The 27,997-nt window shown below is 43.1% G+C and overlaps 1 protein-coding gene across 1 annotated transcript in view; it reads left to right on the forward strand.

The window, feature by feature from the left end:
* The first annotated feature begins 15,584 nt into the window (after nt 1-15,584).
* Nucleotides 15,585-27,997, forward strand: part of LOC120837411 — a 32,065-nt gene continuing 19,652 nt past the window's right edge. The window contains exon 1 of the mRNA XM_040206740.2: nt 15,585-15,651. Within this exon, the coding sequence (XP_040062674.2) occupies nt 15,585-15,651 (67 nt within the window). The remainder of the gene's footprint in view (nt 15,652-27,997) is intronic.

Below are 27,997 nucleotides of genomic sequence, written 5' to 3' on the forward strand. Positions count from 1 at the left end.
CGGAAGTAGCCGTTGAGGATCTCAATAGATTCATTAGGTCAACAGAAATATCGCCTCTGAAATCACGGACTGAGTTCAAATCGCATTGTCGGAGGCCTTACGCAAGGCGGATGAAAAGGAAGATCAAGAACGTTCTCGTTAAGAAAATGTCATCCAGCCTCAGTGCAGCTTATGGAGTAATGGAGTAGCCTGGAGCCTCGGTACAAAGCTGCAATATCTGACCGGAGTTGTTCAGCAACCTGAGAGATGCGCTCGATTTTTTCTGATTCGTACCAAGAACGATGCCGTCTCCTGACCTTGCTCTTGAGGAATCTCTCCTAGCGACTGATACAAAAGATTATTTTTTCAGCAACTTGCCACATAATACAGAAAACAATGACGAAACAAGAGACACTGAGAGTGTGGTCAATTCCTGACCCATACACAAGAATGAGCCTGAGCCAAGAGGACGTTCAGGCGGCACTGAACACTAAAGATGAACTCAACTGCTCCCAACAAAACTCGAACAAGAAGGACGTTATTGGCATCAAATCAAAGGGCCAAAAAGAATATGTGTCCAAGCGTTTTATGACTAGGTATATTCTTTAAAATTTTCCGGTTGTTTAAGTCGGCTCACCATGACACGGCTATTGGGCTTACCAAGTTTTACTCATTGAGGATAACTGGGTGGAGTACACATCTTGCCACGAAGTTTGTGTGTGCAGGCACTGCGCTAACATCAAGCTAAGTGTTTGTGCCTTAGAAAAATCCACTAAAATAATAAGAAGTGGTGAAGATCTTCGTGAACTGACTATACGCGACCTTCCATCTACGAAGCGTTTCCTCGGCCAGTGCAGCTCATGCTTAACAGCTGAAACTCTTACTGCGCCTGGCCTGGGAGTCCCAGATGATAATGAAGTGTTTTACGCAGCCTGGGAGAAGGGAGAGCTGATAAGAAAAGAAGTGAGTCCTGTTACGTTTGTGGAACACCTTCGAGAGTGCTCGAGAAGATGGCGCAGCATGAATACATTCGACACGAGCAGAGCAAAACGATAAGTGAAGCAAAACAATTTCTAGAGAAAGTTAATGTCCTGCTTCATTTTGACTTCGCAGAAAACTGGACAGGTGTACTGCGTAAAGAAGTACAGTCACATCACTGGCGAAAGACTCAAGTTTCGATCTTGACATGCGTGGTGACAACTAGAAAAGTAACGCGTAGCTGCGCCCTCGTCAGTGATGACACCAGCCACGCTTCCGCCCATGGAGCTACGCCGTTGCGAAAATTCACGAGTGGCTTAAGGACGTTGCTCCGCCGTACCCGCATATGACGCACATCAGTGACGGAGCGGCAAGTCATTTTAAGAACCGGTATCAATTCCATGAGCCTACGAAAACCAAGTACCTGTAGGTCAGATGGCTATTTTCAGCTACTGGGCATGGCAAGAACGCCTGTGATGGGATTGGAGGCCTCGTCAAACACTATGGAACACTTTTCAATCTCCGTGGCCTGCCACATCAGCTATTAAGTGTGCGTCACATATGATAAATGTCCTCAAGACAAAATCACCAAATGTTGCACTTATTCACATTCCAAGGCCTGACGTGCAGATGTTCAGGAAAATAAAAACGAGAGACTGGGATTCCATCCGGCCTGTGCCTGGAGTTCAATCCTGGCACTTCTGGCAGTGCACACGCGTCAGCCCACTGCAGGACTAATTCCTAGTATCAAGAACGGGAGCGTCTACAAAGAAGCCACTTTGGAAATAAGACTCGCTTTCATTAGCGTCTGTGAGCAGTGTATAGTACAAAGCGGCTACAACGAACCTCACAAAAATCTGATGCCAAAGAACTATAAAAACACTTTTCACACCGGGTACCCTTCAGTATTAATCTTCTCTTCGCGTTTTACTGCCTGTGGGTACCCTTTCAAAAACGCACCCCGACTCCTTGGTATGAAGCGGTTCTGAGTTTATTATCCGTCCGGAAGCAACTCCACACGGAGGGAAGAAACCTGCCCTCGGGCTCGGCTGTCTCGCCCAGCTGTTTCCGCCAACGCGCGCCGGAGAGCCAGGTGGAGCGCGTTAGGGTGCCTCGACGCTCTGCCTCGACGTCTGAGATAAACACGTGTTAAGCGGAGCCGCCCGGTCATTTCCTTTATGTCGCGTACACAGAGACCCTACACGCCGGCTATTGAGAAAAGGCTCTACGAAGCATGCGACAGAGAGACTCTCGATCGCCCCGGACAGCACAGAGTTTCTTCGACTCTTCTAGAAAAACCCACTAAGAATTCTCAATTCAAAACCACCGTCCGCCTCTGTGCTGTTAATTTGTTTCTTTTTGACCAACCTTGAGAACTTTTAGACTTTGTAAAAATAATGATTTCGTCATCTATGCCCCTTTCTACACGCCCCTTTCTACACGCCCCTTTCACGGTGCTGTGGTAGAGTCAATTTGGTCATATTTCTAGCTTTATAATCTCGAATTTGCAAAAAAATAATGCAACATGTTTGTGCAGATTCGGTTAGTACCAATCATTGGCATTAATGTGGGAAGTCTAAAAAAATCGGCCTTTTTTCAATATTGAGTCTCAGTATAACTCGTAATTATTAAAACGTCCCCGTTTGAGCGCTTCTCATAAATTGATTTCGCTTCGGATGACAACCTTCTTTATCGCAAATATTAACAAGAAAAAAGACAATACGCTGGGAAAGTTTGAATTTTCAAATATTTATAGATGCGGAGGAAAAAAAATGCAAGTCTTCTTGCGGAATGTGCCATGCTTGCAATTTTTTTTCTAGAAATTAACAACGTCGATACTTAATGATAACTGTTTCGAGTTAATCCTCCTTATACGCAGTGTTTCAGTAAATATTTTTATACCGGCAGCCACAAAAGTTTTTTTGGGAGAGGTGACCCAAATGCTAATTTCACGCAATTCGCAGAAAGCGCTTCACACTGAGATTATGCTTTTAAACTTTTTTTCCGCAAGGACAACGTATTTTTTTTCTTCGCAAAACAGATTTATGTTTTGTTCTGATGGGGATTGAGTCAACAAAATCTATTTTGTCGTAAAAATTAAAAAAAGGTCACGGGACATGGTCGGCCAAACTTTGAAAACACCCAATAGTAGCGTAAGAGAAAAGATAACGGGAAAAAAATATGTTTTAAGTTATCAATATAAACTCAAATATTTGCATGCTACGATATCCCATATTTTAACGTCCCGAGCCATACCGTGTATGATATATTACTTTTCTAAAAATTCCAACAACGTTTTAAACATAACTTTGTTGTTTTTTTTATTTTTTATTTGCGTCAAGCTGTGAAATTTTGCGCGATCTATTCTTTGCGCATACCTGGTTCGTAAAAAAAGCTTATAACTGAAGGTAAATCGACTTCAACGTTTTAAATAAAGTGGTTGAAAGAAATACACGGTAGAAAGTCTCAGTTGAAGGACCGCATAGGGCACCCCGCGCGGTAGGACTCCGTCAATGCAGCGCGGCTTCAATTTTTTTCTTTCTGCCTCCTTTCACAGCTGTTGAGTGTGAGGCGAACAAAACTGGAGAGGTCAAAACATTGCTCCCTGCGAGAGTATACTGCGAAAATCGGCTCGAAAACAGATGTTCACTCGCTCTTTCAACAAGTGGATGGGGGCGAATGCTTCTTGATACCTAGAATTAGACAGAGTCGTTATCAGTCAACCATCTGCAGCTGGCGGATGTTTGGTTGGCGAAACACTGTGAACGTATTTTCTTAATTCTGTTGGGGGGGGGGGGGGGGGGGGATCGGTGGCCGAGTGGTCTAGCGCACACCAGCTCGGAGCACGTGGAGCGAAAGCTCGCGCTGCAGAACCCAGGGATCCTGGGTTCGAGCCCCACCCCTGCCCGTTTCGATCTGGATGAGCATCGTACCGGCGTGCGGTCGTGTATCACTACTGCGTGATGCACGTTAAAGACCCCAGGCTAGCGGCTGTACCGCACTGGCTAAATTTCTCATCTACAGCTGGGAGACTCGTCGCCCCTGTGAGGCAGACCAAGTTCTAGGCTGTATAAACACACACACAGCCCACTTATTATTATTATTATTAATTCTGTTGCTGGAAAAGTGCAGCACGTTTGGGAACATTTTTTGCTCATTTTCCTTTTCCCCTATCCCAAGTCCTTGACCGTCACGCACTCAAATATACAAACTCAGAGTCTGCGTATATTCATAGTGAAGAGAGTGTATTACAAATTTCACGAGTAAAAGACTGCGCGCTCTACGATGTTACACAGAGCCGATGGGTGTTGGTGTTCTCAGAATACAGATTCCATAGAGTCCACTTAATCGACGGTATTGAGACAATCGAACGTTCCGGTCGGCGGATGCCGGTATGAGATGGCGGCCATATTGAAGCTCGGAAAAAAATTAATGAAGAAACATATGTAAAGTGTACACGGGTTCTTAATTTCTTTAGAGTTAAGTAAAATATGCATGTTAAAATCACGTTTTTGGGAAGAGCATTCAACTATATGCGAACGCCGATGCTAATTTTCTTCCGGATATATAAAATTTCGAAGCTCGAGGCATGGAGACTGCCAACGTTTCGTTATGGTACTTTGTGCATAGCCATCGATTTCACACTGAAGTACGCAAGCACTAATAATTCTTTTCTACTTATTTTATGAAAGGCTTGTGACATTTACACAGAATATTTAAAAAAATACAATAGATGACTTCTATGCAAAAAAGTTGCTAATCGCGTCAACTAAACTCATTCTAGAGACACATTCACAAATAATTTATCACCAAACAACTTTACCTAAAACCACGCAAATATATAAAAATGATTATCGTCAAATACATTTTACGAGTGTATAAAGTATACTTAGCCATTGTTGTAGTTTTGTTATTAATGCAGAAACCCAGCTGATTTCTTCAAATGTGACAAAATCGCAGGTCAATAATTAAAAAAAAAAACACCACATCATATTTTCTTTAAACTCTCCTTAATCGTTTAGAGAGACTTGAGCTAACTTGCGATGGAAAAACATTGAGTAAAATATTACCTCTTTAAGAGAAAAATGACATCAAACCTTCACTCAAATTGAACTAGCTTGTCTTCGTTGTAGGGGCTTTGCCGCATGACGTCGGCTCCAAGGAGACATTCTTCTACAGCCGACAAAAGCTGTACAGCGGTGCTGCTCTATCGTAGAGTATAGAAAGTCATTCCGTCCCTAGCTTAGTTTTATATTGGTGCGAGGAAGATATAGAACAAGTTGACGGAAGTAGTATCTTGAGTGTCGGCATTTTGCTGTTCAACATTGTGTAACGTCAAACAAAGCAGATTGCGCTTTCTAAGTATCTCTACGTACCCAATGGAATGCAGATAGATCTTGATGACCAGAATGACATTGTTGGTTGTTTCCATATACATGGACAAATTGCTTCCAAAATGTAATTTAATTACAATTTCTTTGTTCGAAAAGTAGTTTAACTACAATTACAATTACTACAACGCGAAAGTAATTGATTTCAACTACAAAATTACTTATAAAAAGTAATCCAATTACTTGGCAATTACTTATTTCTGAGAGCGAGCGGACTTCAGCCAATTAAGTTTAGACGAGTTGTATAGAATGCAACGCATTTGCTCATTCCTTGCCCTAATATTCTAAGCATCGCTGCATAAATGTCACGTGTTGTACTTTCCTTTGATAAATTTAGTTAAATTAGTGATAGAACATGACACTTTCGAGCAATTAGGTCCTAAGTTCTTCTATTTTCAATAAATAGAAATACATTCCTATACTCGTAGACGCCAGATCGTTAAAGGAATAATTGGTTTGACACATTTTTGTTAGCCAGGAAAAGAAAAACGCAACAATAAGTCATATCTGAATATTTCAATATTAATGTCAATAAAGAACTACAATCCACACGCGCTAATTCGGCCACATTCACATACAAACGTCATGTTACTGTAAATTGTTTAAATTGCATTGATATTATAATGGCTCAGAAGTATATAATAACCGAATCGGGGCCCCCTAATCATAGGTGACAATATTTACTGGTGCGATCGAGCTCAGTTTCCAAAATGTTTAAGCAAATAATGTCCAAAGTTAAACAAACAGGAAATAACTTGGAAACAATACAAATATACAAATATGCGGCAGTACCAAAAAAAAGTAAAAAAACTGGCAAAAGAAAAGAAAGAAATGCTTTGTAGACAATTACAATCCCCAACCTCGGCTGATAGCTGAAGCTCGATTTTTTTCCTTAATATTTTGGCATGTTTACGCTATTGTTTTATGCTCGCACTGCAGACAGCGCCACACGTCGCCGTTGAGAAAGGCTCCAAGGAGGATTGTCTGTCAGCCCGCAGTAGACGCAACACAGCAACAAAAAACGCGATGCTATTTTTGTTGTGCATGTGCTTGCGTACTTGTCTACGTGTGCGAGTGAATCACCGAGTGCTAGGCACGCTTGTGCGAGCGCTGAGCCTTTCGGAGAGGTTGCGCCGGCGCCACCAACTTTCGTAAAGTAATTGTAGTTGTGTCTGAAATTTTGCGATTACTGACGCTAGGAAGTAATTAAACTACAATTACAATTCCTTTTAGCCGAAAGTAATTAATTACAATTACAAGTTGCCAGAAGTAATTAAATTACAGTAATTAAATTACTGTAATTGCATTACGACCCAAGTATGGTTTCCATACCAGCTAATACAGTAATCATCCGGGTCATATTTTGCATATTTCTGTAAAGTATATACCATATTATCACGAATGACAAATGATGAGGCGGTGAATAACTGAAGAAATTATATGTTTAACGGGACGAACTTGTGCCCAAAATGAAATAGAAGAACGTTAGCGTCGGAAACGTCGATGTCGGCCAAACCGGAGGATCGAGCGCTCGGGCGAAACTGACTGGGGCTCGCTACGCGGAACACCTTTTGCAGGCGCGTAGGTTTCTGGAACATTCGGCCTAGAACGTTCGGAGCGTATAACATTCGGAACTCGATCAGAAGAGAAGGTTTTCAAAATCACGAGAACGCCAACTTGAAAGAATAAAAAGAATATTCCGCTCGCTGGAATCGAACCCAGACCTTCCGCGCGAGTCAAGCGCGGTAACTATTCGGCCACGCACGCGACCGCTCAGCGACGCGCGTGGCCATATGAAAGTCATTTCCTTGGGAGAAGCACTCAGCTATGCATAGAGGGTGTTTCACGAAACGCGGGCCAAATTGTCCCTGTGAAAAGTACGCATGGCACAGAAAAATGGTTGATGTTATATAGTTTTCTGCCAAATGGGAAATTTTGGTAAATATTTCTGGTTGACTTAGTGAGGTTATTAATCACGTTTCGCAATTAAATTTATAAATATTACATTTAAAGGGGTCATTTTAATTAAAATTATCGCGGGCGTAACCAAATATTATTAAATTCACCCGCATTATAGAGATATAAGGCGCTCCGCTCCGTAAGATACAAATAATTTAGTCGAATTTTTAAAAGGGGGGGAGGGAGGGGGTCTTAAGACGCAACATAGCAGCACCGCTGTTCAGTCTTCGCTGGTTCTAGAAAACTCATTTCTGGACCCGATTTTGTGCGGCAAAGCCCATAGAACGATGGAAGACAAGCTTCGGGTGAATGTTTATTGTTGATATTTTTTAAAGTACATATGCAAAGCATTTTTTTAACAATCTGGATGATAAAAAGTCGTCATAAAATGAATTTGCAACCACAAAAAAAAATTAAAGCCTATGTTTACGGCGCGAGAAGAATTTGTAGTTGGCGCCCCCGGTAGCCCGCATGTTCACGCAACCGTTCATTCAGACAGCCTGCGGTCTGGCCTATGTAAATCTTGCCGCAGCCCAATGGAATTTTATAGATAACGCCCACCGCACATTCCAGGTATTTGTTTACGTGCTTCACTGTGCATTGCCGCTTAACTTGGAAGCGCAGGGTATCCAACTTCCCTTATGATCGCAGTGGCTGAGAAACTTCTGAAGAAGTTCAGGGGCAAAAGCCAAAAGGAGAAGCAAAAAAAGAGAACAAGACTCCACGTGATGCCATACTTAGACAGGGTGTCACACAACATAAAAAAAAGTGGCGGAAAGGTTCGAGGTACCTCTGGTCTTCTCAGCACCACGTAAACTGGCTCAACTATGTCCGAGGATAAAAGAAAAAGGCAAAGATAAGCGGCAATGCACAGTCAAGCATGTAAACAAATACGTGGAATGTGCGGTGGGCGTTATCTATAAAATTCCATTGGGCTGCGGCAGGGTTGACATAGGCCAGACCGGAAGGTGTTTGAATGAACGGTGGCGTGAACATGATTTATCACTGCGTTCAACAACAGGAGCCCATTTAAACATACATTGCAGAGATTGCCGTTGCATTCCCAACTTTCAAGGCACTACAATCGTTGGGAGAGGTAAAGAAAAGGTGGCGAGGGAGGTACTGGAGGCTTACATGATAAAGAATGTCCTGATAAGTGTATCAGTCAGCCCTCACTTTTCCTTCACAAAAAGGAAGTGAACTTTATTGTCACGTGTGGTGGCAGAGTCACTGATGACTAGTCACATTTGTAGTATTTGTGGCTTTCTGCTGGCTTTATTTTGCTGTTTCTATTTCTTTCAATACAAAATTCAGTTGATAGTCAGCGCTCGTCCTGTTTGCCTCTCCGTCTTCGTATTCGTCTTTATTGTGCGCTTTCACTACTTTCAACATATTTAATGTGTCTCGATTTTTACACTTCACGTATCTGATTATTCGTGCCTGTAACCGTGACAAAACTTTTATTCTGTTAATTTAGAAATGGACCATTCAGGATGTGTTATCGCTTGTAAACATACCGGTTTCGGTCTGTAGATCCGTAGTAGTGTGTTTATTTGTTTCGAACTCGCTCGTGCCTTTGAATACTTGTGTTTGTTTTCACTTGTATGTTAGTTGCTATGCTCTCTTAGCGGTTTTTGTTCTCGTTTTTAAGCATATTAATTAATATGTGTATATACAACTTGTCTCATTGATTGCTAACGTTATCTATGCATTTTTGTATTATAATACATTTGGTTGTATTTATTTGGTGCTTTAGAACTTTAATGGGCGGAAAGGACTCGTCAGGCAGGAATGCCTTTTTCCTCCACCGCCCTGCCGGCCTCGGGATGCAAAAGAAAGAAAGAAAGAATATACGCAGACTCTGAGCTTGTTGTTTTGAGTGCGTGCCGGTCGAAAACGTGGGATAGGGAAGGAAGCAAACAAGCAAAAAATGTTCCCGCCCGTGCTGTACTTTTCCAGCCACGGAATTAAGAAAATGCGTTCATAGTGTTTCGCCAATCAAACATCCGCCGGCTCCACTATTGTAGCCACTGCAGTTGGTTGATGGAAAACGGCTTTGTTTTCTTCTAAGTATCAAGAAGCATTCATCGCCTCCACGTGCCGAAAAAACGGGTGGGCATCTGCTTTCGAGCCAATTTCCGCAGGATACCCTTACATGGAGAAATATTATGACCTCTCCAGCTGTGTCCACCTCACACTCAACAACTCTCAATAGAGGCAGGAAAAAAAAAAGAACAATTCAAGCCGCGCCGCCTAGAAGTAGCCTTACCGTGCAATTTATAGAATTAACAACGGGCGCCCTATGCGGTCCTTCCACTAAGACATTATGACCTGTATTTTTTGTACCCACTTTATTTAAAACATTGAAGTCGATTTAGCTTGAACACACTTTTTTTACGAATCAGATATATGCGCAAGAAATAGATTGCGCCAAAATAGGTGCTTGACGCCAAAAGCAGAAAAAAAAAGAAAAAGAGAAAAACAACAAGAAACAACGAATTACTAAAAAAAAGTGTTCGAATTCTAAGGCAATTACAAGATCATATACGCATAAGTCGGGACTTCCTATATGGGATATTGAAACGTGCAAATATCCGAGTTTATTGATTACTAAAAACATAATTATTTTGGCACTGTTATCTTTTTTGTGGTGATACTATTGCTTCTTGCAGTTATTGTTATGTGTATACGTTTAAATAAGCCATGAAATTATTTTTCCACTTTCGCTAAATGCTACTTAGAATCACTCGCAAACGTTCATAACCGAATAAACTTGCCTTAGTTTTTCTTTCTAGGCAATGGCAGTCGCCAAAGCAATTCGAGAAAATGAGCATCGTTCACCCCCTCAACTCGGAGCCAGAACAAGCGGCCACGTGGCCTTGTGCTTATCCTATACCGCCAACGCTAATCATAGCCGCGCGCTGGGGTTCGCAACGTATAAAACGCGCGCTGAGCTCCAGATATTGTTGGAGTTCGGCTATTCTCATCACCGCAGTGGTTGGACACGAGCCACTACCCGACTGTCCGCCGAGGCATTGATTGTTACGAGCCAAAGTCGAGTGCTCTTGCAGTTCTCGTGTCCAATACATGAGCCACTCTCGATTGTCATCAGGCGGCGGTTTCGATCCCCCAATTACGTCATCAAGCTTTGCAAAGGCAAGACTGAAAGATATAATATCTTGTATCTTCGAAATTTTACCGCGACCAAGAGGGTTCTGAATCAATGGCATTCTGTGCGAGTATACTTGGGCCAAACTAGGACCAGTACGCCTCTGCAAAGTCATGCACTTCCCAACCCGATATCGTTTGATGACCCCTTTAAGGTAAAGGGTTTTCTCGCATACTGGTTACTGCGGAACGCTTTCTTGGGCTTCGGCTGCTGCAGTTCAATGAGAATGAACGGAGCAAGAAGCAAAGTGAACATATGGCAACGAGACAACAAAGGAATGACGAAACGCACAAGTCAACAGCAAACAATTCGCTCTTTTCCCGCACCGTCGGGGTAAATGCAGTGGTAAACCAGAATGTATCGAGTGTGTTGCACACGTCGTGCGTACATTCTGGCTAGCAACACTCAACATAATCTCCGCTACCGCCACCTTTCGCGGCGCATTTATTGTGCATGATTGCTTTAGTCAACGACGGCGAACGCACAAAGACGGTGAGCGCCGTGACAATGTAACTTGGGCGCTGCTTGACTGGTTTTCTACGAATTGCTATCGCAATTCGTGGATGACTAAAAATGATGATTTCTGCAGCCAATTTTTATTTTTTTGTTTTTCTTGTAGCACTTAACAAGTAGGTTACTAAGTCACCTTTAGAGCCCATAAGAAGCTCGCGAAAGAGCGCAAGCACCACGTGACTAGTGGCAAGTCACGTGACTGCTAGTGGCCAGTTTTCCGCGGTTAAACCAATCACGCCGAGGAAAATGAACGCACGACCGCCGCCCATCTGTTGTGTTCGATTGGTTTGGTCGGGGAAAGTAAACTGATCAAGGCGACGAGTGGTGTTACTTGTGGCGCTGATTGATGAACTCCATCGCGTCGCACAATCGATTGCGGTCGGACTTAGTGTGAAACGAAAGGTAAAAGCATAAGGTCACTGCGCTCTCACTGCGCTCGATTAGTTCAGCCTATATGATAGTCAACGAACAGAAAGATGACGAACTCCGTGACGTTGCATTTCTAACGCGGTCTGATTGGCCCCACCGCCACGTATATATTGTCTGCTGCGCTCTTCTTTAGGCGGCACCAATTGACCTTCTTCAAAGTCCGCGCCAACGCCTGTCCGCCATTGATATCTTAGATGCTCTGAACGTGGGTTGGACATGAGGGATGCACCAGCGTTCGGAAAACATTCGTCTTCAATCACTGAGGACTCGAGCCCCAACCGAATATCAATGCAGTAGTCGTGTCCAATCTGTATCTCGCTATGGAATTGTTGAGGTGACGCCAAAACTCCGGCTATTGTTACGTAGAGCCAATGGTAGCTTCGGAAACGCGGGGCGTGCATGGTGAGCACCGAGCGTCTCATCCTCGCTGCGCATCAATAAGATTGCGGCATTGGCCGATAGAAACGCCAAAGAACGAAAAAAAAAAAACATAGGCGTAATAAGCCACGCCCTGCGTTTCTTAAACTGGTCGTTACTATAGACGTTTGCAAGTACGGCCTCTGGACGCCGCCATCTTGCTGCTGGTGTGGGTAGATCTTCTTATAGTGAAGCATTGCTGAGGCGTACCCGCGGCCTCAGGAACGCTCGACTAGACGATCCACCCACACCAGCAGCAAGATGGCGGCGCCCAGAGGCAGTACTTGCAAATATCTATTGCAGGTGCTGGTGTCAAATAGTAAGTGCATTCGATTTATAAAGAACTTTCTAAATCAAATACTTTCCAGTGCTGTCACCGACTACTTAAATAACGCAGCGCGTGGTGAGCCCCTGTGTTGCGGAATGGGCACCCCCATTCCATTCCGATTCCATTCCGGGGAATTAGAGTTTTCGATAATTCTATTCCTTTCAACTCCTAGGAATGGGGACACTGGGCCCATTCCACTCCAGGGCCTCTAAACTCGTCAAACACAAAGTTGGGGCCGAAGTTGACTGAACGCACCGATTGGACTATCCCGACGATGACTTCGCACTTTTTTCGCCAACGTCCAATCGGCGCGCTCCATGAACTTTCGGCTCCAACTTTGTGTTTGACGAGTTTAGGGCCCCTGCAGTGGCTGAATCGTTCCATTCCATTCCTCTAATTCCTACACGTAAACATTCACACTCGAGAGCTGCATTGCGTTGCAGGGTTGGGCAGAAATAGTCAGAAAGTTATTTGAAAATACAAATACTGGGATAGATAAAAATAGTAGCTAAAATACTGATACTCGAATATATATGTAAAAATGTACCTCGATACGTATCGAAAACATATTTTAAAAAGAGTCAAAAAGTCTTCAGAAATACAAATACAAGAATACATTTTAGGGAGGGCAGAAATACAAATACTGATAATGCAATACATTTTTCAAATTTCTTTGAGACGCCAACTGAGATGAGGCTTTAAGTTTGAAGTGGAAGTTTTTTCTTTATTCCGAAATTACTTTCCCGCAGGCAATGGGTTCAAGAAACGTTCAATCAAGGATTGACCGCGGGCCCTTCCCTGGCATCCTGTTTGTCTGACCAGTGATGCGAAAAAACTTCGACCTGTAAATAAATTTTATCAAAACATCACTTCCCTGTCCAATAAGGGCGCCCCTGTCAACACTGATCACATGACGTCACGGCGAAATGAACTAGTATTCTTGTATCTGCCGGTGTTGCCTTGAACATTGCACTTTACCCACGCTGCTGTATGAAAGGACTATGCGTACTTTCGTTGTAGGTGGCCTCGTTGAAGACCATGCAGGCAGTTGCATTTGGAATTTTCGAGAATAGGGTGGACCACCTGAAGCATCCTGGAGCATATGTCTTATCTTCTGTTACGGTTGAAAGGTCAATACGGTGGCATCCCTGTAGTGACGGTCCTACCTGCCGACCTTCCGCCTCCAACGCATGAATGGCAGTCATCACGTTTCGGCTAGCGTCATCCAAACAGAGACCTGTGGATGGCGACCTGAGATGGCCGGCACAGCTATGAGCTCTTCGAGAAACAGCGCGCTCGAGACGAGCCGCAGGAGTACGAAGTCTGGGTCGGCGCAGCGAGGCCACGTCTGGTCTCCTTCCTGGGTATCGGATCACCAGAGCAGCGGGTCAGGGTCACATTGACTGATGACGTACCTTTAAGCCGCGCAACAGGCGCAGACGCATTCGGATTTGGGATTTGTGTTGAACTTCACTGGTGAAAGGCGCCACCGCCACCCCCTTCCCCCCTCCCTTTCTTTGCTTTGACGCTTGTTTTTTGTATTGCATTTTTCTTATTTTTTTTGCGTATAAGTCTGTTAGGGCTCCACGCGGGTTTGCATTTTCTCGCTCATTTTATTTCTGAACAACTGACTCGCTGACTAACTCGGTATAGCTAAACGTAAACAAAATAATAATAAAATGAATAAAAAATATATATAAAAAAACGGACCCATTCCATTCCCATTCCATTCCGGGCAAAAGGTATCTAATTCCATTCCCATTCCATTCTTCTCAACGCTGCCGCCATTCCATTCCCATTCCATTCCGGGGTCGCAAAAATGTGGAATGATTCCGGAATCATTCCAACTCCGGATTGGCAACTCCGCAACACTGGTGAGCCCCGAGCATCTTATTATCATACTGCAGTCAATAATATGGTGGAATCACCCGGTAAGAACTCCGAAGAACGAATCCTGAAGCAAGAAGTGTAAACAAATAAAGCCACACCCTGCGTTCCTTAAGGTGTCAGTGACCATGGTCCTCGAAAGGGGAATACTGACCGGTTATTCTGCTTGAAGACAGGCTCGGCTAAGTTTGTACCCGCCTTTCTTTCGATTCGATTACGAAGGGCCGCCATATTGTTACTCGTGATTTCAAAGAAGAGATGTTTCTCGGATTTTGGAAGTTTCGGTAATTTGGAAACATTCTGTAATGGTATCCACATAAGACCTTATCCTTTACGAAATCAATTTTGATTTTATTTCATTCATTGACTTCAAAGGTGTCTAGTTATTGACTATACAGGAGCGTTATAAAAATAGAAAAAAAGTAATCGTGATATACTACAAGCTACATATTTAGAAACACACAAAAAATAATCGAACTGTCAATAATAAAAGTGCGACGACGCTAAAGTGCGCAAATATACACTAAAAATAAGTCACTCAAATGTCAATACATCCAACAATATATAAACGATGTCAAACAAACAGTACAAAAGGGAACGCGAAAATGCATCGGGTTTCAGAAAGTCGCAACATAATCAGGGGTACTATATTGCACACATTTTTGAAAAACCGGGGACGACGGACGAAAACAGGGACAAACACAAAACGTATAAAAAATGTGTAACATTAACTTGGTCGCCTGTCTACTCTATCTTCAGACTGTTCCAGTTATTTGGGGACACGGCTAGTAGAGAAGAGCTACATGTAAGTTTACGTGATTTAGAAAAATTCAACTTAACATGAATGTTCAAGACTGTCAGATGTGAACCATGCTGGAGGGCAGACCTTCTGAAAAGTCTCTTCATAATAAATTGTATAAAAAAAGACGCAAGCGGCCAATCTTTTATTTTTTTCCAAATCTGTCAAATTTTATAGGAGAGCACTTGCATCGACCTTCTTTTGTAACGTTTCTAATTTTGAAATTTAGTGTGGGTCTCGTTAAGAATTATGCCGAGGCATTTCTAATTTTAAATTTTTGGTGTGTATCACATTAAGAATTATATCGAGATTGTCCGTAACGAACACTTTCAAAATTAGTCTTTTGATCAAAACATGCATAAATACTTTTAATTGTAAACTAAGTACGCAATAGAAAGTGTGCGCAATCGCTCAAACAATTCTTGTTTATCACTCAGAAGATGACTGTAATCTGAGAATAATAAAAAAAAGAGGCATGTGTGGAGCTTTGAAGCAAGGGCAAATACTCTTTTATGCATTGCTCTTGAAAAAAAAAAACGAGCGTCAATACAACAGAAAGAAAACATAAAACACCTTTTTTGTATTTTCTTAAGGGGCGGTTCCTACAGCTCACATGCGGGTACTTAAGCTGCCGTCGCCCAGCGAGGGTTTCAAAGGTGTACAGGTGAACATCAGGGTTTCCGCATACTGTTACAGAACCTAACTTTATACGGAAAATCTATCGCATCTACTAAAATGCTGTGCTTAGAACTCATGCTTGTCATTCTAATTTCGGAGATTGGAGAGAGGACAATGTGTTCAGGTGAGTAGACAATATGTTTATCGAAGTGAATCCGTTGCCAAAAAAAAGTGCGCATTGTACAAAAAAAAATCTAAATCTGCTCGCTGCCATTTGAGCAATAAAACAACAAAGAAAAACCGATGTGCATGTGATGTGGGCGCAATATACGATCATTTTATTATTTTTGTGTAAGTATTCATTTATTAATATAAATAAAAAAAAACATTACGTAAACTTATGAAAAAAAGTAAGAAATAGCGGTGAAGTAGTTTTCAATCTGTTGAGTATTCCACCAGTTAAAAAGTATGTCATTGGCAGAGTCTCTAAGGAAACCGCCATTTGCAAACAAGATCCCAAATCTTGTTGTTGAAAAGATTTTATATCTAGTACTTATTTCAAAACATAATAAGAGGTAATAAGTTACAGTATAATATAAAGTTATTCGTTACATATAACAGCAGGCAATAAGGTAAATATCTAATCTTCATGACAACTTGCGGGATTACGCAATGCTTGGTTGCTGCAGCGCGAGTGCAGCCACCGGTTGTTCCGAATAGTCTTCTTAAGGCTAAACTCCATAACACAAAAAGAGAGACGAATTTCGCTCAGCGGCGTTCGCTCTGCGACGGCTTTAGAAGAGTGGCTGTTGCGTAGTCCGCAAAGCGAACGCGCCACCAGGCGAAGTTCGTCGCTTCTTCACCACATATTCGGCTCCATGGAGTCCAGCCTTTAGGCCATCATAAAGTCAGCCGCGTGAAACGTCGAAGAGGCTGGGAGGATATGCGATAAAAGACACATTTTCTGCTTATTCGCCGTCATTTGCAGAACATCTTTTAGAAATATTGTGTAAACGGTCGTAGCTCCCTTTGTGGACCCGTGGAACTTTTTACGAAAGTGCAGCACCGCAGAGCAGGAAGCAGAAGTCATCGAACGCAAATCTCGCGGTCCCAGGCGTTGTGATCAAAGGACATGCCTTGGCATACCAACGTTCTTCGTCTTTGTGCCTTTGCAAACTTGCATCCCGGTAAAGAATCGACGCTGTGTGGATAGGTTAACCCTTGGGGAAAGATTTGAACGGGTGTCTCGCGGTAGATGTCTCTGCTGCATACATATCGGACATATCGGTCGCGGTGTTCTGGATCGTCCAGCTGTTTCAGCAAGTGATCAGTGGTTGCTCTCAGTAAAACACACACACACATACACACACACACACACGTACACACACAATATTGTCTCATTTTTTATTTCCTCCACATTGCAAGAAGAAACGAAAGCTATGTCGGTCGACGCTGATAAGTGATGAATTGTTGTGCGGTATTCTGTCGTTCTTATCGCGACAAAAACAAGACATACCCACACAAAACAAAAGCTCTCCTTCAACTCTTAGAAATCCAGCACCCCATAAAACCAAGATCACGAGGGCAGCCGGTTCTTCCCTTAGGCAGTTAAGTGTGGGTTCAGACCACATTGTCGCTTTGAACAATAGAACCAGGGGCGTCGGAAGTGATCGGTGGAGGGGGGAGGGACTGAAAGATTTCTTTTCATTTCTACTGTACTGATTGCTAGACATGTCTGGAAAAAGAACGATAGGCACCGTCGCCAGGCGAAAGCGTAACTAAAAATGAAGCGCGTAATGTCCCCGCAAAATTTATCGGAGAAATTAAGTGTTACGTTGCAAAATTTTCGCTACATTTCAAGCTCCTTCAGAATTTCTTCGCTAAAAATAGCGGAAAAATTCAGTCTCACACTTTTGCACACCAGCTTTAACCGAGCAATTAAGCACATTTGTAAATTTCATTTGTTTTATCTTTCCTTTATTTTTGTTTTTTGGCGAAGGCGGGCTGTTTAAAGTATAAACTATGTGTTTGTCCGTGTGCGAACTTTTACGCCAGGTATTTGGCCTTCAACGCTGCAACGATGAGTGAAAAGCAAGAGCCTATATTCGGATCAGACTTGTACCGTACGCATTACAAGTAATCAAATTACTTGTAATCGATTACTTTTTGGAGTAATTTTGTAATCAGTTGATTACTTTTATTAAGCAGTAATCCCAAGAGTAATCTGATTACTTTTTGAAGTAATAAAATTACTTGTAATCGTTACAATTTGTCCACGCCCCCCCCCCCCCCCCCCCCCCGGGCACACGCCTTTTTTTATGAAATGACAAAAATAAATTTTGCTTTGTTTTTTCGAACGGAAAAAAGAAAGATTTTTGCGGAGCTGTAGGAAACGAGGTCAATCTCTTTCTATGTACAGTTTCTGTAAAATGTCAGTTTTTTTGTTTTTTTTTCCAATCTGGGGGGACTGGGAGTGGGAAGCCTCAGGGAAGCCACAGTGCGTGACAAAGGCCATTCAGGGCGAAGTTTGAGGGAGCAGAATGTAGCTTTGTGAGTCCTTCGCTCAAACTAGCCCCCTCACGCACACACACACACACAGAAATAAAAAAAATAAAAAAATCCTGCGTAGGGTACCTACTCGCAGCCCGTAAGAGAATTAGAACCGAAGAATGCCTAAAGCGGATGCAAAATATAACAAAGGCAGTTGAAATATTTCCCCATTTCCCCTACGTGGTCTTTGTTACAAGCAATGTTTCGAGTTGAGAAGTGGTCGGGGCGATCTCTTCCGCTAATGGATACTACACATGATCCGTTTCAAATCCTGGAGCTGCTACTCTTTTGTATAACATGCGAGCTCATCCACATGTGGATAATAAAATGAGCGACGCAAACTTTGAGCGACAACCCTTTCTGAAGCTTAACAAGATCTAGAAGCCCCTCCGCCCCCCCCCCCCCCCCCCACACACACACACACTGGCGAACGCCCAAATCATTAAACGTCTTCAAACGAATTCTATGCTTGTGTCCGCATTGTGAAGGTGCAACGACCACGAAGAGGAAGCCAGTTTTTCTTCTTCAATACTTGTGCAAATGTGAAATATAGGTTGGAAGTAGTTCATTGTTATGAGCGCTAAAGATGTGTCTTCACACAATAAAGTAATCGGAAAAGTAACGATTACTTCTTTAAGTAATGTCCAATTACTTTTGCCGTCGAGTAATCAAGTAATCTAATCGAATACTTTCTAGCCAAGAGTAATTGTAATTGTAATCGATTACTTTTTATTAGTAACGTGTACAAGACTGATTCGGATCATCATCACTCTTTTAATTACATGCACCAGTACATTCATCATGTTAATTTCTGTAATAGTCGTTGGTCTGCGTTATATTCGAAAAAAATTAAAATCAGTTGCTGGGCCTAGTTGGTTAAATATTAAACATACAATATTATACATACATATACACAAGAGGACAGGAACATAAAATGAACAAGACAGGACGAGCGCTACTCACTACTTGGATATCATGAAAAGAAACGATAAGGAAGCGTGAAATGTGAGAATTGTAAATTACGGAAAATAAAAAAAAAAATGTAATATTGCAGATAGATTTGTACTAATAAAAATAACTAAATTAAATCATAAAATTATAAACAATCTGGCCTGTGAGTAAACGTCAGGTTACGAGAGCATGAACTTTCACTCAGGCCGTCGCCATCAAGACACATGGCTTTACACGTCAGAGCCTGCAAATGCCTCCCTTTGTCCTCCGAAACCAAAGTTATAAAGCGTTTCCACAACCGGATGATCAGAGTGCTTTATGAGGCAAAAGGTTTCAAGGCTAAGCGTGACAAATGCATCAGTGCGCCAACTGTCGCACTGACTGAGAAGGGCTAATATATCTCAACCTTTTTTCCTGAATTTTTGTCTTATTTAAGGTTTTTTTTTTTATTTTCTCAAAAATTTCTCATCTTAATTTTTTCTTTCTATGTGTTTTTCATGATTTTTAAAGTTTAAAATATTTATCATTTTATCAGCATTTTAACAAGATTACAATTTAACTCAGTTAATTTTATCATTGCACATCTATCTGTAACATTACACTTTTTATTTTTATTTTTCCGTAATTTACAGTAATCACATACCACGCTTCTTTCTTGCCTTTCTCTATTGGCGACTCCAGCGAAGTCGACGCCGCGTAGCGGCAACGCCGAGAAGCTCAAGAGAGAAGGTTCTTTCGACTCTGTCGTCTGCTATCGCTGCTTGATTCTCGTAGGCAGGATAGTAACAAATATCATTTTCAGTAATTATTTTTATGCTTCCGCCGTGTTATTTCTAGGCACTGACATGAAGCTGGTTTCAACCGTCAGAAAATCGCTACGCTTTTATATGTAACACCAATTTCACGCTGCAGTGCAAGAAATTTATGGTGGTCCGCGTGCTAAACAACGAAAACGACCTCCTTTCGTCCGACATTTTGCCTGACTAGAGCGCCCCTATCGTTTGCTGGAGTCGCGAATTGAGTCCCAGTTGTGAGTAGCGCTTCTCCTGTCTTGTCCCAGGGGATCGGTGGCCGAGTAAGTTGGCGCACACCAGCTCTGAGAACGTGGAGCGAAATCTCGGGCTGCAGAACCCAGGGATCCTGGGTTCAATCCCCACCCCTTTCCGTTTCGATCTGAATGAGCATCGTACCGGCGTGCGGTCGTGTATCCCTATTGCGGGGTGCACGTTAAAAACCTCAGGTTAGCAGTCGTAATGTACAGGCTAAAATTTCTCATCCGCAGTAGGTAACAATGTCGCCATGTTCTGGTTGTATGAATAACTGAATTTGTTCGTTTGTTTGTTTGTTGCCTTGTGCCTTTCACGTTTCTGTCCTTTGGCTCCATTGTATATATGAGCTTTGAAACGATTGTGCAGGACTGGAATACAAAGCACAAATATTGAAAATAATTAGTCGTAATTTTACCTACCTTGCCTCTGCAAATTTAGGTAACTTTTGACCGTGTAGCGTGTAAGGCTATAGTGTACCTGGCGTTCAACTCCTGAACTGGGGTACACAACATTTTTTCGTACTTTTAGTAAATATCACTTAGAATTATTTATTGATATTTGTAACCAGAGCCCTATATATCCGCTGCTTACCCGCGGATCATTCGCGGATGTCCCCCGTCAACTGGCAGATGCGGATAAAAGTGAATCAGGTTCGGTGGATTGCGGATCGGATGCGGATGCCAGGGGCTGCGGATGCGCATCGGATGCGGATATCCACGGGTTCGGATCTACATGTTTGCCAAGGGTGCCCATAAACGTATGCAACCACAGTGTATTAAAATGAGTGATACTGTGAAGTGCATCCTCTAATGTTTTCCTGTAGAAAAAGCTATCTTAGACAAAAGGTGCCAATCGGGGAGAAAATTGTTTTTTACGCCTAGAAAGACCTAACTCTCACTAAAGATCGCTTTACCACCGAATTCACAAACCTCAATCTATAATTAGAGTGATGTTTGTGAATTCGGCGGTTAGTGTACTGTCTCGCCAAGAATGGTGTTCTTAGATAAAGTAAAGAATTGAGGGGCATTAATCGTTTTGGGAAAGCGTATTGTTGTTCCTCAGGGAAAAGACAAAAAACGTTATTTGTCAAAAAAAACGAAAAAATCCGGAAACGTGCAAGCCACAAGAAAGTAGAAGCCTCCTTGCACACTTGGTCTACTAGCGTTTATCCATGTATATACGAGTTCTACTTACCGACCGCCTTTCCCTTCCTACTTTTTTTTATTGTTTAACCAATAAAAAGAAACAATGTTATTCGTTTGTTTTGCTTTAACGTTCCTGTATCAAAAATACGTGCTTGCTAAAAAAACTCTTACAAAACAAAAAAACTAAAAAATATTTTCAGTGCATTTTCCTTTTGGCAGTGTCGCCTCGCAGGACGATCTCATAACCAACATCTTTCCAGCGATGCGAAGTGTGTGTAGAAGGATGATCACTTATACGGTTATTATATAAATACAATAAAACAGAATACGATAAAATGACTTTCTCCATATTCTGACTAGAAGATGTTTTGTGTGCAAAGTTAAGCAAACGGCTTATAACTAACTAAAGCACCAGCACCATTCAGATTTTTTTTTTTAATATTGGTAAAATTTAGACTCGCTTTTATATGTAAAATAAATGCGCGGACTGTGGGTTGCGTACGGATCCGAATCTTGCGAAAGCGGTTCGGATGCGCGTACAAAATATGCTGATGTGGATCGGATGAGGACACTATAATTTATGAACATTGTGGATGCGGTACGGGTATAGGTACAAAGTCTGCGGATGTGGATAGCGTGCGGACGATCAAACTGCTATCAGTGTCGGGCTCTATTCGTAAGATATGAAAGACTCATTGGTTGTTTTTTTTCTCCACGGAACGACAGACGCAAAAAAAAAAAATCGAGGAAAACGTGCAGTAATTACCCCATCAATAGCCCATGATAATGATGATGAGTGTGATGATTCTGCGGCTTTTTTCTTCTGCGAACACTCCACCTCATGAGGTCGTGATGCAGAGGCAAAAGCACAGGTGCGAGCCCGTGGCTTTTATATTTCATTAATTTATTCATTCAATATTACTTGAGTGACCATGGAAGCATTATACAAGGGGTGTCAATAACACCCTAAGAATTATCGTTTAAAATGAAGTAGCACTCATGGAGAGGAGGTGAGCAATACAGGTGAATTAAAGAACAACAAAATACAACCAGCTATCAACATTACACAATAATATTAATATATAGTTTTAATGGTATGCACCGTGAACAGTAAAAAAGAAAGAAAAAAAGAATTAACAGATAGACATACTTGTAAGTTCAAGGCAATCAATCAAATCTTCGGCAAACCTTTCGGAGTTAGTCTTGGTTACAATGCTACCGGGTAATTTATTCCAGTCCTTGCTTGTCATAGGCATATATGAATTATAAAATGCTACAGCTGATTCAAAAGTTGGCCGAACTTTGCAGGAGTTATCATGGCGGTAAGATTTCGCATGGAGTGGAAGGAAAAGGGATGCTTTGATAGAGGCATTCTTATTGTATAATTTACGAAACGGTTAGTCGAGAAAGAATGCGCCTAAATGAGAGTGAGTGAAGGTTAGCTTTGCTCTTTAGACCTGTTACGCTAGTGAAACGAGAGTAGTCTGTGAAAATTAATCTTAAAGCTTGGTTTTTAATTTCCCCTAATTTCATAATCGGGTAATGCTGCCATGGGGACCATACAGAAGACACATACTCTACACGATATTTAATAAATGCTATGTATGATAATTGTTTAAATTCAGGTAAGGACGTTTTTTTAGGTTGCGCCGAAGATATCCCAATAATGAATTAGCCTTAGATAAAAATAAATTAATGTGAGTTGCCCAAGATAGATCACAGGTTAACCGAACGCCGGGGTATTTATGATGTACAGGGGCGAACTGCTGTGTCGTTGAGTTGATATGAAAAAGAGTGATTAGGACTGTGATCCGGTGAAAGACACTAGTTCTGTTTTATTTACATTAGCTGTCATTTGCCAATCTTGACACCGTTCTTCTATAATAAGTAAGTCAGCATGTAAGAGTAGGGGCTCATTTTTATTACTTATTGGTCTGTATAAACCACAATCGTCAGCAAAGAGGCAAATTTGCGATGTTAGATTAGCAGGAAAATCGTTAGCACACTAAGAAAAAAAGCCCTTGTGACTACTTTCCCGCACAACACTAGGAGAGCCAATCACCATAACTTACGGAGGCAGCTCAGCGAATGACAATGCCGAAAGATATGTTTAGATCAAAAAACGCAATCCGAGTTATCACATTAAGCAAAGCAAGCGTGACGTCTTGCATTACTTAATGTCAAACTCGGGCTGCGTTTTTGGTCTAAGCATATGTTTCGGCATCGTCATTCGCTGAGCTGCCTCCGTAAGTTACGGTGATTGGCTCTCCAAGCGTTGTGCGGCAAAGTAAACGCAAGAGCATTTTTTTTTTTTTTGCATGTACATACATTAAAGACAGCAGGGGGCCCAGGACACTTCACTGGGGTACACCGGACGTTACATTAGAAAGAGGTGAACGGGACCCGTTTCCAATAGTACATTGTGTTCGATCAGATAGGAAATATTTTATCCAAGTGACTATTGAATTATGAATACGCATTTGGGTTAGTTTTTCGTGCAAGATGTTGGTGGGGCACTTTATCGAATGCTTTGGAAAATGTAGGAAAATTACATCGGTTTGCAATCTCTTATTAAGGTTACTATGAAGGTTACTATGAAGACACGTGTGTTGTTATGCCGTCGATTGCGTTATTGGAGAAGGAATTGTTTTCCCTGAGAACGAGCTAGTGTTATTTTCCAATTATGCTCAGTGGTGGTCGTTTTCTTTGCTTTGGTCGTTTTGTTTGTTGTCATTGTGACGATGCTTGAGACTATAAATACCGGAACACGTATTCAATAGAGTTCAGTTGGAAGTTGCGCCTTGTTGTGTTCTAGCAAAGTGGAAAGTTGAGCCAGTTGGTTCATGGTTCTTTAAATAATTAAAAGCTCCGAAAAAGACAAGAACAAAGAAGGGCCTTGTGTTGTTGCACTTCTTTGTCCTTGTCTTTTTCGGCGCTTTTAATTATTTAAAGAAATTGTTGTGTTCTGTTCTCTTCTTTTGTCCTCGTCCTTGCTGCGCACAATATTGTATAAGATGTCAAACCAACTCGCCCAAACAACCACTCTTCTGACCCTGGTTTTTCAGCTCTTGGACGTACGGCGCGTAATATGCTCGCTTTTGGAATTGACCAACACGTGTTTGCTGAGCTGTGAACTTCCCATGATGAGCAGCACTGGCCAGAAACAAGGAGCTTCTGGCCAGTGCTATCCTCAGCGCTTGCGCGTATGGTGGGTGCTTTGCTCGCTTTTTGAAGTGACGAACAAGTGTGAGGGGACGTATAAAGATAGCACGCTGGACTGTGATTTTGTAAACATAGAAATGGTGCCATATTGTAGCGTCTTTTCCCCGCAATGATAAACAAGCAAAAATTACAACAACAAAAAAAAACCCATAGTATCTCTTTTCTAGCGCCTTATCAAAACGCCAACAATGGTTTCTTTTCGACTGTTTCCTAATTCTTGTTTTCTTTCATATATTTATTGTTCGCATGCGGCGTGAGCGAGTGTGCTGGGGCGAGGGGAAGTAGTAGGGAGCGCGCGTGCAGAGCTTTGAGCGGCGTTCAAGCTGCGCGACTCCACGGGTGCCGGTAGCTTTGGCTTCGCAGCCACAAAAAATTGGGCCAAGCAAATATATGTGCGACACACGCCGTTTGCTTGACACCGGGTTCGGCCGACATCAGTTTTTCTGCAGAACTTCAATATTTTTTTGCCGTCTAGAGAAAGGGTTTGAATAACTCCGCCTTGAATAATCAAAGCCCATGCATCTGGATTCTTGATGTCATCGCAGTGAGATCCAGCGCAGACACAAAACTAGATACGAGCGCTGCGTCAGCGTTCGGTTGAAAGTCGGGTTCAGTCAACGCGTCGAAAGATGCTCAGGGGCGGGCTCGTGTCAGATTAACAAGTTATCACCATTCAAGTGTGATGATGTACTGTTCAAGAAGAGAGGGCCGTTCACAGGCCTGTCTGAGGTTATGCATGTATAACGTAGTGATGCGGTGACGATACTCAATGCCTCGATGCCACACCGCTCCCGTTCACCTTCAAAACTGATGCATCGAGCAACGGCAGCGAGCATACGGTAGCCTAGAAGTCTTCAGGGAAGCCATCCGATGTGAACATTTTGAGATTCTAGTTGGTCGTGTGCATATGTCCCTCGTTCAAATGCCTCATTGACAGGGTTTAATTCAAAAAGGGATTATTAAAACCCACTCAAAGAGACAAGAAGCATCGACTGAGGAAACCCAGCAGATGTCGGACTTTCGGGATAAGCATCGAATTTCCAGTGGCTATGCTTGCGCCAGGCCACGGTTGCTAGAAGGTGAGATGTCAGCATCGACGCTCGAGAGAAGGAGCAGCCAGTCAGGATGACGCGGTGGCGCTACTGTCGACACTGAGATGCGTCGTCGGCTTGCGTCCGCTGCGATTCAGGTGATTTTTTGATCCACGAGTAAGTATCGCTTACGATATGCTCTCCTGCAAATAATTTTGTTAGACTACGTTGATTTTGTACTTATGGTTCACGTAACATAAGAATAAGCTTGCCGACGCTTTTGTCGTCGTCGTTGGCGGGAATGGCAAAGGAGGTTTCTTCTCTTTCTCGCAGAAACGTACTTTATGGTGCGTCCTGGACACAGTGGGAGAAACATTTAGGTTATGACTCTCTGTCCGACGCGGCGTCCATGCTATGTTCGGCGCACCGAGCGCTTCACTCGTACGGGGATAGATGGGCCCAAATATGGGATCCCTGCGAAACCGACCGCTCCGGTTGTTTCTCCCAGCGGTGGTCCCGCATTCCCTCGCTCACCGCTTTTTGTTGTACCTCACCGCCGCCACGCCGCCTCCAAGTCGCCAGAGTTTGTAAATCTGTGTTCTTTTTCTTCTTTTTCCTCTTCTTCATCGGGTTAAGGCTCACCTTCGTGCACGATGGTGGCATCTGTGATCGCCACAGCACCAAAGCAAAACACGAGGCCAGCCACTGGCTGCACACCACCACCACACCGCGAAAAAGGCGAGCACGCGACGCCGCTGACACTGGCCGACACCGTGGCCGTCGAGGAGGCACCTCAGATCTCAGCGCCTTCCGCAGCGGCGCGTAACTAACTGCTCCTGTTTCGAGGCTAGCTCCAATACGGGCTCCTAAATATCGGTCCGTGCAGACCTCTGGTGTCCACCAAATTACCCCAGTCTCGTTGGCCGTCGGCTTAGCGATGACGCATTTGATGCCATTGGTCTCGCTGGCAGAGTCTACCACTAAACTCAAAGCAAACTCAAAGCTGAGCGTCCCTGCCAGTGTCCAATGCCGTGTTGCCCTTCCACAATCCGCTGGTTCGACGTGTCGAAGGCCTTCGCACGTCAGTATCACGTCTACAACCATCTCGTCCACCTCACCACAGACTCAACGCGCTGAAGGTTCTACTTTCTGGTCGAAGCGTCGGTGGCAAATTTGTGTTCGTAGTGCCCATAGAGTTATTATAATGTACGCTAGAGGTTCAAGTGGCGCTAGTGTGCTGACGCAAATTGAAGCAGACAGCAACCAGTCGAAAATTGACTTCCCGTAATGCATTTCTATGGGAAAAAGTGAGTGCATTTTCTCCCTACGCTCGATCCAAAGAGTACCCCAAATAATTCGTGCAGGCACCGATTTTTTCGACCCATTTTAGACCAAGCCTTGTTTTTTTAGTCATGCTATAGAAGCAGTTTGGTCAATGGGAGGAGCGGGCAGAGCCAGGGCGTGCACCAGACGCAGATAGGGGGCTTGACATGCTTTCTTGGCCAACCGGACGCCGAAAAGAATCCCCTAGTGGTGGCAGCAAGAAAGATTTTTAATAAGTGCGTAAGAGTTAAATCGAGTAACTCTTCGGGGTTGAAAATATAGTGCACGTGATGTTTCGATTAGTATCATGCAAGAAAATGCAAGAATCAAATGCGCCGACCTAACTCTGTTTTGCTCGGGCGAAGTATGACTGCTCGGACGGCAAATTCCCGGCCGTCGGCGCCTGGCCGTACGGATCACGTCGATCGTCCTCCTAGACTTTGATTTTGCATGACCGTGATCGAAAAATCACTTATACCATATTTTCAGTCACCGAGAGTTACTCTGACGCATTTATTATTTTTAGAGTGCAGCTCTTATGCACCCGTTTCCGGGTTGAGCGGCGTCGCCGTTGGAGTCGCCGCCGTCGTTGGCGTAACAGTGCGCGTTGCAATATGGGACGTCGCAGTTTCCCAGCTAAATTTAGCGGGGAAACTGGATTGGTGTTGAGGTCGCATGACGTCAATTTATTTTATAAATTTAGTGCGGAAACGGAACCCACCAAATTTAGCGGGAAATTTTCTCTAAATGTCCTGCTAAATTTAACGTGAAATTAAAGCTAAATCTTGAGGGTTTAGCGAAAATTACCCGCTAAATGGAAGGGGGGGAGAGAAAGAGGGTAGGGCACGAAGGGGGAGGAGGGACATGCACCCCCCCCCCCCTCTCCGTACCTTCAACCCCTCCTCCTCAAGAGCTGCGATCTAATTCGGCATTAGAGGGAATTGTAAACGACTTTCATTTTTTTTCCTCGCGACCACCACCAGGGTATTATTTGCGGCTCCTGGCTGGCCACATTTGAATCGGCGAAGACGCCCTGGAACATGCCCAGTCCGTTTTTGGCCAACGACGCCTCTTCCTTTGCCTCCTGTACTTACCAATGGTTTGCCAAGCTCTCGCTATACCCTTAGGGAAATCGTTTGGTGTGGCACGTTGCGCCATCTAGCTCAATATATTGCCACGCTCGTCGCCGAGTGAGCGTGTGCGTTGCCGAATGGTTAGTGCGCTTGACCAATACCACCTAGAAGACAAGGCCTGAGGCC

Source organism: Ixodes scapularis, unplaced genomic scaffold (assembly GCF_016920785.2).
Source record: "Ixodes scapularis isolate PalLabHiFi unplaced genomic scaffold, ASM1692078v2 PGA_scaffold1__304_contigs__length_218370807, whole genome shotgun sequence".
In the NCBI taxonomy this organism is placed as follows: Eukaryota; Metazoa; Arthropoda; class Arachnida; order Ixodida; family Ixodidae; genus Ixodes; species Ixodes scapularis.